The sequence below is a fragment of the Hemitrygon akajei genome, chromosome 9, assembly GCF_048418815.1.
Source record: "Hemitrygon akajei chromosome 9, sHemAka1.3, whole genome shotgun sequence".
Lineage (NCBI taxonomy): Eukaryota > Metazoa > Chordata > Chondrichthyes > Myliobatiformes > Dasyatidae > Hemitrygon > Hemitrygon akajei.
The window spans coordinates 64,025,962-64,039,144 of NC_133132.1; the positions used below are offsets into that span (position 1 = coordinate 64,025,962).

The 13,183-nt window shown below is 42.7% G+C and overlaps 2 protein-coding genes across 18 annotated transcripts in view; both read right to left on the bottom strand.

The window, feature by feature from the left end:
• disp1 (dispatched homolog 1 (Drosophila)) overlaps positions 1-13,183 on the bottom strand; it is a 513,892-nt gene that overhangs the window by 154,975 nt on the left and 345,734 nt on the right. The window lies entirely within an intron of this gene.
• Positions 8,568-8,920, bottom strand: LOC140733182 (large ribosomal subunit protein eL38). Its single transcript, XM_073056165.1, has one exon. It carries the CDS (start codon positions 8,839-8,841, stop codon positions 8,629-8,631), a length of 213 nt encoding a protein of 70 aa, XP_072912266.1. The 5' UTR covers positions 8,842-8,920; the 3' UTR covers positions 8,568-8,628.

The window sequence follows — 13,183 nt, forward strand, 5'->3', positions numbered from 1 at the left end:
AATAGAAAAAAAAAATCCTGCAAAAAGTAGTGGATACAGTCGTTCATCAAGGATAAACTCCTCCCCACCAATTCACACATCTACACTGAGCACTGTTGCAGGAAAACAGCATCTATCTTCACCACCCAGGACAAGCTCTCTTCTCACTACTGCTATCAGGAAGATGGTACTGGAGTGTCAAGACTCACCCCACCAGGTTCAGGAATAGTTATTACCCCTCAACCATCGGACTCTTGAACCAAAGAGGATAATTTCACTCAACTTCACTCACTCCATCATTGAATTGTTCCCACAACCTATGGGCTCACTTCCAAATACTCTTCTCTCACATTCTCGCCACTTATGGTTTATTTATTCATTATTATTTATTTTTCTTTTTGCACAGTTTGTTGTCTTTTGCCCATTGGTTGCTTGTCTGTCCTGTTGGGGTGCGGTCTTACATTGATTCTATTGTTTCTTGTATTTACTGTGAATGACCACAAGAATATGAATCTCAGGGTTGTTTATGATGAGATATGTGTACTTTAATAATAAATATACTTTTGAACTTTGAACAATGACTACATGAAAAGCGCTCTATAAATAACATTATTATTATTACTACTAATCTTGTACTACACCCAGCCCCCAACCCTTGACTTAGCAATACCTGAGCATTTTCTTTCCAATGTTTTATGCTGTTTGGCTCATCTGCTCCAATGGCATGCAAACTAACCCATAGGCTTCTTTGCCGAGAGGGACCATGTCATAAAATGCCAATGCCCCTAAAGTTCCTGCTTTATTCAACTCTCTTCAAGCAGCTGTTATATGAAGTCACAGTCTCTTCCCAATATCCCAGTCAAACAGGTGCTTTACTTAACCAACCAGATACGAAATGGGAGGAATATAATCATTTAAAAAAAAGCAGTACAGTGAGAAGTTTGCAATACAGGTGGTTCTGCTTAGATCAAAGGAGCTTGTGCTTCTTCTTTTTGCATTTGCCCTTGGCATCATACCTGCCTCTTCAAAATAAACTTCATGACATCACCAGCTGCAAAAAATACAAACACAGAATAGTACAGCACTTGACTGGCCAATCAGCCTTTGATATTGTGCCAATCTTGAAGCCAATTTATGCTAAATGTTCACCTTCTGTGTATCATTCCTTTCATAATCACATGTCTATCTAAAAGCCTCTTAAACTCCACCAAACTGTCTGTTTCCACCACTACTCCGGGTACTCCGGGTAACACATTTCAGACATCAAACACTCTCTGTGCACAAAACTTGCCCTCATTTTGCCTTGAATCTTCCTGCCTCTAATCTTAAAAGTCTTTGACATTCCTACCCTGGGGAAAAGATTCTGACTGTCTACCCTATCTACGCTTCTCATAATTTAAAAAAGCCCTATCTGCTTTCCCCTTTGACACTCTATGAGGAAAAACCCAAGTTGGCCTAATCTTTCCTTTATTTAGATGCAGCCATATTTAATATTCTATGGAGTAACGGGCATCCAGCAAAACATATATACAAAATTTCAACTACAGCGCTTTGATCCATTAGAGTTATAAACAGTTCCATGTCCAAGATATTTAAATGTCCATTTAAGGTTGAACTATTCAATAAGTCCCCTGTATTATGTGTTTCCCATTAGCAGGAATCATTAAACCCCATTATGACAAGAACATAAACAGAGATTTGGGTCTCCCAAAGCATATTTTTCTGGATTACTAATGCAATCCTTAAACATTTTTCCATTCCCTTCCAAATTAGTTCCACTGTATCACACAACATTCTCTGGCTGAGAAAGAAAGCAGCTGTCTTAGGAAAATATACTAATCCTCAGGTTGAGCTTCTGTCAGCACAAGTACTCCCACAGCTCCAACAAAACAGACAAATGCATACTTCACCACTTCAGCCATTCTGCCTTTTTTTGATGCACTAAGCATAGGTCACCAGCAACTGTAAAGTTTAAAAATAAATATATACAAGAGCTGATTTTAGGGGCAGAAGGCTAATGTTCCAGCAATTCTCAGTCTGTCCCTAGCACTTGGAGACACAGGAGTTATATATTATGAAAACAGGCCCTTCGGCCAAATTTCTCCATGCCAACTAAGGTTCCATCTAAGCCAGTACTATTTGCCCATGTTGAGTCCAGATTCCTCTAAACCAGCCTTTCTCAACCTTTTGCCCCGGAGGAACCCTTGAAATAATTTTCAGGTCTCAGGGAACCCTGGAAGAAAAATTATTTTATCTGGAGTTCATGGTACATTAGCGTGATCAGTAAGTTTTAGATATAATAATCCAAAAATAATTGTCAATCCTCTTCTGAGTAGTGAATGAATTTTTAGCCAACCAAAAAATAGTTAAGCTTAGCTTACCTTTCTAGCAATTACTCTTTCTATTTCTTTTTCCAATATTTTTATTAGTATCTATATAGAATACAAAGTACAAGAAAGTGCATATAAAAGGGCAGAAAAGATTAGAAAAACTACCAGTTACATTATATCTATTCATAATAACAATTACATTACCCTGTATTCATATAAGTTAATCAATAGTTATATTGAACTATACTAATTTATTACAAAAGAACCATTTTTAAGTGTGATTCTGAGCTGAGCTGGATAGTGAAGGGAGGGTTTAAAACCCTTATTAAAAGCAGCAATGAAAACATGTCAAAATTTCCTTTTGCAGCATAATTTTTCCTTTTAAATCCAAGAGTCTTGTCAGTTGAAGTCAAAACATTTTTTCCAGGGCCTTACAGAGACTTATTCAATTGGTTCATGTGATGAAAAATGTCTGCTAAGTAGGCTAGTTTCTGCAGCCATTCTTCATCTTCAAAGCACTTAGCAAAATCTGGCCCACTATTTCCTTAAAAGTACACCTGCAATCCACCGTTCAGCTCAAACACCCTGTTGAGAACTCCTCCTCTGCTGAGCCACTGGATTTCTGTATGGAGCACGAGATTGGTGTGCTTTTTGTCCAGGTTTTCACACAATTTTTTTCAAATATTCTCGAGTGAACTGGTCTTAAAGCTACTAAATAACTTGCTTCCTGGGTCTTTTTACTGACTGTGACTTTATTTTCAAAAGCTTTAATCTGTTTATTTTGAGATTCCAATAGTTTAGTTTTCACTGGAAGGATATGGTACCAGCTGATTACTTTAGTCGCGCCCACTGCTTTTGTCTGCAGGACCCAGAGGAGGGTGGTGGACAACTTCTAGGGTAACAGTAGACATTGGGTCGTGGCTGTGGTCCTGAGTCTTCTGATCACGGAGGGCGGTCAGTCGTTGGTGTGTGTGTGCACCCAGCTGGCAGCTCTCCGCCTCAGAACCCTGCAGAGATACCTGTATAGTGACCACCTCCTGAGTCACATGCACTGCTGATGCACTTTCTCCACCGGGGACACCTGGCTTCCAGCGGACAGCACCACTTTGTGGGAACCGCCTCGCTTTTACCAAGAGCTGTTGAGGGTATGGAATGTAGTCTCACCCTGACAGGGTGATGGGGGACATTGCTCTAGCTGCAAGGGGTACTCATCCCCATCTTATCACAGTGGGTCCCAGGGTGCTCGGGGAAGTGGAGAGATTTCGGCTACACCACCACCTGATGGGCCAGAGGTGCTCATTGGACCCAGGACCCAGGATACCATGCAGGAGAGGGTCCCACATAACGTGAGTCATCTCCTGGGGGTGCCCACCGTGCCCTTCCGTGACACTCCAAATCATTTCTTGTACGGGCTGCTTTTACACATCTTTCAATTCCTCACCTTCATCTGCTGGCCAGACTTGCCTTAGCGATCTGTTACTGTCTGGCAGCAGAGGAGGTCTCCAGTGGAGATCTCTTTATGCAGTGGTCCTTCCACTGTACATTAGGGACCTGAGGTGGAAGGTGTTGCAAAGGGCAGTACAGTGCGACAGGTCTTTAAGCACCCCGTTCACCTGTCCTTTCTGTGGCCAGAAGGAGTTAGTGTACCACAGTTATATGGATTGTGAGAACCCCCGTTTGAGTATCTGAAGGGGCTGCTCAGGATCTTGTTGCACTTCAGCCCTGTGCTCCTAGTATATGGGCACCCAGTATGGAAGAGGGCAGGTTGCGAGGAGGATCTACTAGTGGGCTTGCCCCTGGGCCTGGCCCTCTCTGAGGGTACATTTGTGGTGGGTTATCCTTGGAGAGGGTGTGTGCAGTCACAAGAGGTACAGTGGGGAATTTCTGGGAGCAGTAGATCCTCCCCCCAGGAAATTTGATTCTTTTATACACAGTAGTAATCATATTTTAATTTGAATTTATTCACTGTCTTGTAAATATTTAATGTTTCGAATTGAATTGAAATGACTTTATTACTTATATCCTTCATATACACGAGGAGTAAAAATTTTTACATTATATCTCCATCTAAATGAGTAATAAAAGTAATTTATAATTAATATTATGTACAACAGTATAGACAATATAGCAGAGAAATACAGTTGCGTCAGCATGAATTAATCAGTCTGATGGCCTGGTGGAAGAAGCTGTTTGGAACCTATTGGTCCTGGCTTTTATGTTGCAGTACCGTTTCCCAGATGGTAACAGCTGGAACAGTTTGTGGTTGGGGTGACTCAGGTCTCCAATGATCCTTCAGACCCGTTTACACACCTGTCTTTGTAAATGTCCTGAATAGTGGGAAGTTCACAACTACAGATGCGTTGGGCTGTCCACATCACACTCTGTAGAGTCCTACGATTGAGGGAAATACAGTTCCCATACCAGGCAGTGATGCAGCCAGTCAGGATGCTCTCAATTGTGCCCCTATAGAAAGTTCTTAGGATTTGGGGGCCCATACCAAACTTCTTCAACCGACTGAGGTTAAAGAGGCACTGTTGTGCTTTTTCATCACACAACCAGTACATACAAACCACGTGAGATCCTCGGTGATGTTTATGCCGAGGAACTTAAAGTTGTTCCCCCTATCAACCCCAGATTCATTGATGTCCATAGGGGTCAGCCTGTCTCCAGTCCTCCTGTAGCCCACAACCAGCTCCTTTGTTTTTGCGACATTGAGGGAGAGGTTGTTTGACACCACTGTGTCAGGGTGATGACTCCTACTCTGTAGGCTGCCTCATTATTATTTGAGATTGGGCCAATCAGTGTAGTATGGTCAGCAAATTTAATTAGCAGATTGGAGCTGTGGGTGGCGACATAGTCATGGGTATACAGAGGGTAAAGGAGAGGGCTTAGTACATAGCCCTGAGTGGCTCCTGTGTTGAGGGTCAGAAGGGCAGAGGTGAGGGAGCCCACTCTTATCATTGTCACATGATTATCACAGGAAGCCCATTGTGGTGATATCACGTACAATGATGTGCCAGTACATGATTGAACAGAGCGCTGAGCATGCGTGGGATTGCTAGAATGTTCCAGCACGTGGCTGGGTTAAGACGTGTTTGTTTATTACTGTAAATAAAAGTTCTCTGATTCTTCCAGAATATGATTCTTCATTGCTAACCCATGGTATGTTTAAACAGAAGTAACATAACATGGTGTCAGGAATCGTTCTGGAAGAATAACATGGGAGAATCAAGAATTGAAGATAATCAAAAAAAAGAGAAAAAAACAAGTTCGAACTGTAATTGGTAAAATGGAAGGGTTACAACACCGATCAAAATTTCAGCTGACTGGCAACGTAGCTGAGAATTGGAGGATATTCAAGCAACAGATTGAACTGTACTTATCGGTGATCAATTATGAAGAAAAATCAGAAAAACCAAAGCTGCGCTTTTGCTCTATGTAATCGGGAATGACACAGTAGAGGTATATAATAATTTTGTCTTTGAGGATAGAGATAATTTCAATTTAAAGTCAATAATGGACAGATTTGAAGTATTTTGAATAACTAAGTGTAATTTAATGTATGAGCGATATAAATTCTTCACATGTATGCAGAGAGCTGCTGAAACAATTGATCAGTATGCTACTGAGTTAAGAAAGCGCAGTAGAACATACGAGCTTAGATTGCTCACGGACACTCTCATTAAAGATAGAATTGTTTGTGGCATTTGAGATAATGCTTTGAGAGGGCAAGATTTAAATTTTGAAAAAACATTGGTGCTTTGTAAAGCTTCTGAGACTGTGGTGTTGCAGGCTGAAGAACTTTTTGTCAAAAACTGCAATGTAAATGCTGTAAAAAACACAAATATGTCAAGAAATATAATAATACGTCGACAAAACTGACAGAGAGCAAGACAGCATTTGAAAGAAAAAAGTAATGTGACCGCTGTGTGCGGGAACATCGTCCAAATCAGCGTCCCGCATACGGCAAAATTTGCAATGGCTGCGGTAAGATTAATCATTTTTCACGCTGTTGTAAAAGTAGAAAGGAGGAAAATAAAATGAAACAAATAAATGCTGTGATTGAAGATGATCGTGAGGAATTTTATATAGATGTGCTTTGTGAAAATAAACAAAGTAAGAATGACTGGACTATTCCTTTGCATGTGAATCAAAACAATATTCTGTTTCAACTTGATACTGGAGCGCAAGTAAATGTTCTTGCAGAACCTGAGTTTAATGCTTTAAAGCCAAGACCGAAGTTACATCAGACAAATATAAAAGTGACTGGGTATTCAGGTGCAGACATTCCAGATAAAGGAACATGTGTGGCAAAAGTATCACACAAAAATATTGTGCACACGCTTTCATTTGTGGTCGTGCCAAAAAAATGTACAGTCAGTTCTGGGTTTATCTGCCTGTGAAAGACTTAATTTGGTGAAAAGAAATTTAGTCCTGGATAGCGACACAGAGTCAGATACAGTGACTTAATGAAGGAGTATGAAGACTTGTTCAAAGGGGTTGGTTGTCTTCTAGGAGAGCACTCGATTAAAATTGACCACACAGTGCAACCCGTAATATACATCCATGCAGAAAAGTACCTTCTGCATTACGTCAACAACTGAAAACAGAGCTAGACGAAATGGAAAGGCTAGGAGTCATAACAATAATTGATGAACCAACTGAATGGGTCAATTCGCTTGTCATTGTTGATAAGAAAAATAGAAAACTGAGGATTTGTTTAGATCCAAGAGATTTGAATTGGGCCATTAAAAGAGAGCATTTCAAATTGCCCACTCATGAAGAAATTATGTTACAGTTTGCTAAAGCAAAGTATTTTAGTAAATTAGATGCATCCTCCGGATTCCAGAAACTCAAATTAGATGAACTGAGTTCAAAATTGTGCACCTTTAACACTCCTTTTGCCAGATACTGTTTTCTTAGGCTTCCATTTGGAATTGCATCAGCTCTTGAAGTGTACCATTCACATGTTATATCAGCACACTGAGGGCGTAGATACATCCATGGACGATGTTATTGTTTGGGGATCGACTAAACAAGAGCATGACACCAGGCTCAGACAAGTCTTTGAGGCAACACACAAGGCTCACCTAAAATTGAATAAAGAAAAATGTCAAGCAACACACACAAAATGCTGGTGGAACACAGCAGGCCAGGCAGCATCTATAGGAAGTACAGTCGACGTTTTGGGCCGAGATCCTTCGTCAGGACTAACTGAAAGAAAAGATAGTAAGAGATTTGAAAGTGGGAGGGTGAGGGGGAAGACAGGAGGGGGAGCGGGGGAAGCTAAGAGCTGGAAAGTTGATTGGAAAAAGGGATACATAGCTGGAGAAGGGAGAGGATCATGGGATGGGAGGCCTAGGGAGAAAAAAGGGGGGAGGGGAGCACCAGAGGGAGATGGAGAACAGGCAAGGAGTGATTGTGAGAGGGGCAGAGAGAGAAAAAAAAGGGAGAGAAAGAAAAAAGGTGGGGAATAAATAAATAAATAAGGGATGGGGTAAGAAGGGGAGGAGGTGCATTAACAGAAGGTAGAGAAGTCAATGTTCATGCCATCAGGTTGGAGGCTACCCAGACGGAATATAAGCTGTTGTTCCTCCAACCTGAGTGTGGCTTCATCTTGACAGTAGAGGAGGCCATGGATAGACATATCAGAATGGGAATGGGATGTGGAATTAAAATGTGTGGCCACTGGGAGATCCTGCTTTCTCTGGCAGACAGAGCGTAGGTGTTCAGTGAAACGGTCTCCCAGTCTGCGTCGGGTCTCACCAATATATAAAAGGCTACACCGGGAGCACCAGACGCAGTATACCACACCAGCCGACTCACAGGTGAAGTGTCGCCTCACCTGGAAAGACCGTGTGGGACCCTGAATGGTGGTGAGGGAGGAAGTGTAAAGGCAGGTGTATACCCAATCTCTCGGAACAGCTTGCTCCATTGAGGCAGCTAACAGAAAGGAGAAATGAATGGAGCTGGAACCATGAACAGGAGAAGGCATGGCAAAATCTCAAGAAAGTACTCACAAAAGAACCTGTGTTGAAATTTTATGATGCTGAGAGACCCATCAAAATCTCATGTGATGCATCTCAAGTGGGCTTAGAGAGAGTATTACTCCAAAAACATGATCAGGAATGGCTACCAGTGCCATATGCATCTCGTGCATTATCTGATCCAGAAACAAGGTATGCCCAAATTGAAAAAGAATTGCTCAGCATTATGTTTGCTCTATGAGATTTCATCAGTTTGTGTCAGGGCAATCTATTTTTTTTTAACCTTTTGTCATTTTATTTCAATAAAATCTGAACATTGAAATTGCAGCTCTTCACTTGAGTTCTTTGACAGCCAAACCTGGGGGCAAGGACTGTTTGAGTTTTTCAGCCTTTTCTTTGTCTGTGATGACTAGTGTGTACAGATACCTACTGCACCGTACTTTAAATTTTACATTATCTTTGTTCTTCTTGATTTTCACAGACTTTGCATCCTTTCTTCTTGCTGTAAGCAAGAAATCTTTGATTTCACAAATATAACGAGGCATGGTGGCGGCTGATCCAGCGGTGGAGGTACGGCACCTGAAGCTGAGCGGCTACCGAGAGAAAGAGGGAGAGCAGGGCAATCTATTGATGTTGAAACCAGTCATAAGCCGTTGATTGCATTGTTTAACAAACCTTTAAGCAACTGTCCTTTGCAAATTCAGCGAATGATGATCAAATTGCAAAGATATGCGTTGAATGTGTCATACACACCTGGAAAATTCATGTACACGGCTGACACACTTTCCAGAGCTGTGGATCCAACAACAAAAGACAGTCATAGGGATGTTAATGATGTTCAGGTATTTATTGATATGGTCGTAGAAACTGTACCTGTTGCTCCCAAAAAGTTGGAACTGCTGCGTCTTGAGACAGAAGGACAAAATTCTCAGTCAGGTAATGCAAGTGGCGATGGATAGATGGCCAGATAATAGGCATGACTGTACCTCAGTAGTACAAAATCAGTGGAACCACAACTCAGAACTGTCTGTTGTGGGTGGGATTTTGTACAAAGGTAGTAGAATTGTTATACTTAAAAGTCTCTGTAAAGAAATGCTTGATAAAATTCATGAAAGCCACCTAGGTATTGAAAAATGTAAGAGAAAGGCACGGGAAGTGATGTTTTGGCCCAGGATGAATCAAGAGATGGCAGAATTGGTGCTTTCTTGTCAAATATGCCTTAAATACCAACATAGCAACCCTAAGGAGCCACTGCATCCACATCCGAATCCTCAGAGACCGTATAAGAAGGTAGGCATTTATCTTTTTATAACTAACAACAAAAGACTATCTATTAATAACAGATTACTACTCATTGTATCCTGAAGTGTGTTGTCTGGGCAGAACAGCTGCAGAAAATGTAATTACATGCATGAAATTAGATTTTTCAAGACATGGTGTACCTGATGAAATTTTCACAGACAATGGTCCACAATTCAGTAGTGAATGCATGAAACATTTTGCTCGTGAATGGGGCTTTGTTCATACAACATCTAGTCCATTTTCCCCTCAGTCTAGTGGATTAGTTGAGAAATCGGTAGGAATTGTCAAGAAACTGATATAACAAAGCAAAAGATAATGGAAGTGATTTTTATAAAGCCTTGTTAGCCTACCGAAGTACTCCACTTGAATGTGGATTTTCGCCTGCTCAGCTCTTGATGGGACGACGTTTGAGATCTAATCTGCCAATGGATGAGAGCCTTCTGAGAACAGAGGGAGGTGAACAAATGAAAAGATGGAAAGATGAACTCAAAGCAAAGCAGAAAATATACTCTGACAGACGTTCTCATCCATTACCTGAACTGCATCAGGAAGATGAAGTAAGAATACAAGACAAAGTGAACACATGGACACAGAAAGCTACAGTACTTGAAGTACAACCCAGATCATACATGGTCCAAACGGAGGAGGGAGCAGTGGTAAGAAGAAATCGCAAAGACCTCAAGAAAGAGCCTACTTCAGGGATTCAGTTAACGGATGCAGACGAGACAAAACATGTAAATAATAACAAGGAAACACAAGATCTGTGTGTACCACTTAGGAGGTCTACACGTGTTCGTAAACCCACAGAGAGACTGATAGAGACTTGTTGAATTATGTATTTGCTTTGATTAATGTTGTTAATTGTACTTTTTAAGGAAAGGAAGATGTGGTGATATCATGTGCAATGATGTGCCAGTACATGACTGGACAAAGCACTGAGCATGTGTGGGATTGCTAGATTGTTCCAGCACGTGGCTGGGTTAAGACGTGTTTGTTTATTACTGTAAATAAAAGTTTTCTAATTCTTCCAGAATATGATTCTTCATTTTTCACCCTTGGTATGTTTAAACAGAAGTAACATAACACCCATGATCCAGCTGCACAAGGCAGGGTGAAGGCCGAGGTCTCTGAGCTTCAGTCCAGCCTGGAGGGAATTATGGTGTTGAATGCTGAACTGTAATCCAAGAACAGCATTCTCACATCAGCATCCCTCTTCTCCAGATGTGTAAGGACAGTGTGTAGAGCTGTGGCTATTGCGTCATCTGTTGATCGGTTGTGTCGGTAGGCAAATTGTAGGAGGTTCAGTGTGGATGGCAGCAAGCTGCAGATGTAGTCTTTGTCCGGCCTTTCAAGGCATTTGCTTATTATTGAGGTGAGTGCGACAGGACACCAGTCATTCAGACATGTTACCTTGCTCTTTTTAGGTACAGGGACAATGGTGGATATTTTGAAGCAGGAGAGCACTCCACACTGGGAGAGGGAGAGATGTGCTGTGCACATCCTGAATACCTGCCCTGGGATGCTGTCTGGTCCTGCAGCCTTGCGACTATCCACTCCTTGGAAACACCTGCGTACTTCGGCCTCAGCGATGACCAAGCTACCGGTCACATCACCTGCAGGTCTCCTCAGGGGCTCAGTGTTGGCAACATCGAATCGAGCGTAAAAAAGATTTAGCTCGTCTGGGAGACAGGCAGCAATGTTGGAAACCCCAGTGTGTTTAGCTTTGAAGACTGCGATGGTGTGCGATCTTGCCATAAGCTGTGTGTGTTGTTGGTGGAAAGCTGAGTCCATATCTTGCCTCTGTACTGTTGTTTTGCTGCCTGGATGACTTTGCACAGATCAGGGCCACATTTCCTGAGCTGCTGAGGATTACTGGCAACATAAGCTCTGTTCACATTGAACTGTTGATCCAGGGTTTCTGGTTTAGATAGACCCTGAACGATTTCTGAGGGACAACATCCTCAATGCACCTCCCAATGAAACTCATGACCCCTTCCATGAACTCAGAGACATTGTCATCATGGAAGACAATGTTGATATCATCAAACCGTCCAATAGTGGATGGTTTTAACTATGGCCACCTCTTGTTTCAGCTTCTGCCTATACTTTGGCAGCAGCAAAATGGAAGAGTGATCTGATTTTCCAAACTGGGGGTGGGGGGGGGGGGGGGAGTGAAGGAGCGCTTTGCAAGTGTGCACAAGGGAGAGTAGCTATGGTCAAGTATGCTATCTCCCCGTGTGCTCACCTGGATGTGTTGACAAAACTTCGGAGAGAAATTTATTCACTGTCTTGTAAATACTTAATGTTTTTACTTTGTGGTATTTGTTATGTAAATAAACTTTTATAGTTTTGCAAAAAAAGACATACTTTTTGTGTCCATTGCTGCATTAGTACAGTGAAATGACTCAGAAGATTAATTCTTCATTAACCTTATCAGAATTGTCCAAATGGCTAGGTCTAGAATCCTCCTCTTCAAAAATCATCACACTGGACTGCCTTTAGAATGAAAATTTTCCTCCAATTTTCTACTACTCTGGTAGAGTTTGTTTGCTCCCATAAGTCAGTCTGCAGCACACACGGAGAAGGTGGGGTAGGGAGAGGCTGCATCGCAGCCCAAGTTGGACAAATCTATTCAGTGCTCAGAAAACTCACTTCATGCTCATCAACAGCCTGTTGTCCTCCCCTCCATGCAACCCAGCGCTCACCATTAACCTACCGTCCTCCCTCTCCATGCAACCCAGCGCTCACCATTAACCTACCGTCCTCCCTCTCCATGCAACCCAGCGCTCACCATTAACCTACCGTCCTCCCCTCCATGCAACACAGCGCTCACCATTAACCTACCGTCCTCCCCTCCATGCAATACAGCGCTCACCATTAACCCACCGTCCTCCCCTCCGTGTAATACAGCGCTCACCATTAACCTACCGTCCTCCCCTCCGTGTAATACAGCGCTCACCATTAACCTACCGTCCTCCCCTCCGTGTAATACAGCGCTCACCATTAACCTACCGTCATCCCCCTCCGTGTAATACAGCGCTCACCATTAACCTACCGTCCTCCCCTCCATGTAATACAGCGCTCACCATTAACCTACCGTCCTCCCCCTCCATGCAATACAGCGCTCACCATTAACCTACTGTCCTCCCCTCCATGTAATACAGCGCTCACCATTAACCTACCGTCCTCCCCTCCATGCAACACAGCGCTCACCATTAACCTACCGTCCTCCCGTCCAGGTAATACAGCGCTCACCATTAACCTACCGTCCTCCCCCTCCATGCAATACAGCACTCACCATTAACCTACCGTCCTCCCCTCCATGCAACACAGCGCTCACCATTAACCTACCGTCCTCCCGTCCATGCAATACAGCGCTCACGATTAACCTACTGTCCTCCCCTCTGTGTAATACAGCACTCACTATTAACCTACCATCCTCTCCCTCCATGCAACACATTGCTCACCATTAACCTACCATCCTCCCCCTCCGTGAAATACAGCGCTCACCATTAACCTACCGTCCTCTCCCTCCATGCAACACAGCGCTCACCATTAACCTACCATCCTCCCCCTCCGTGAAAT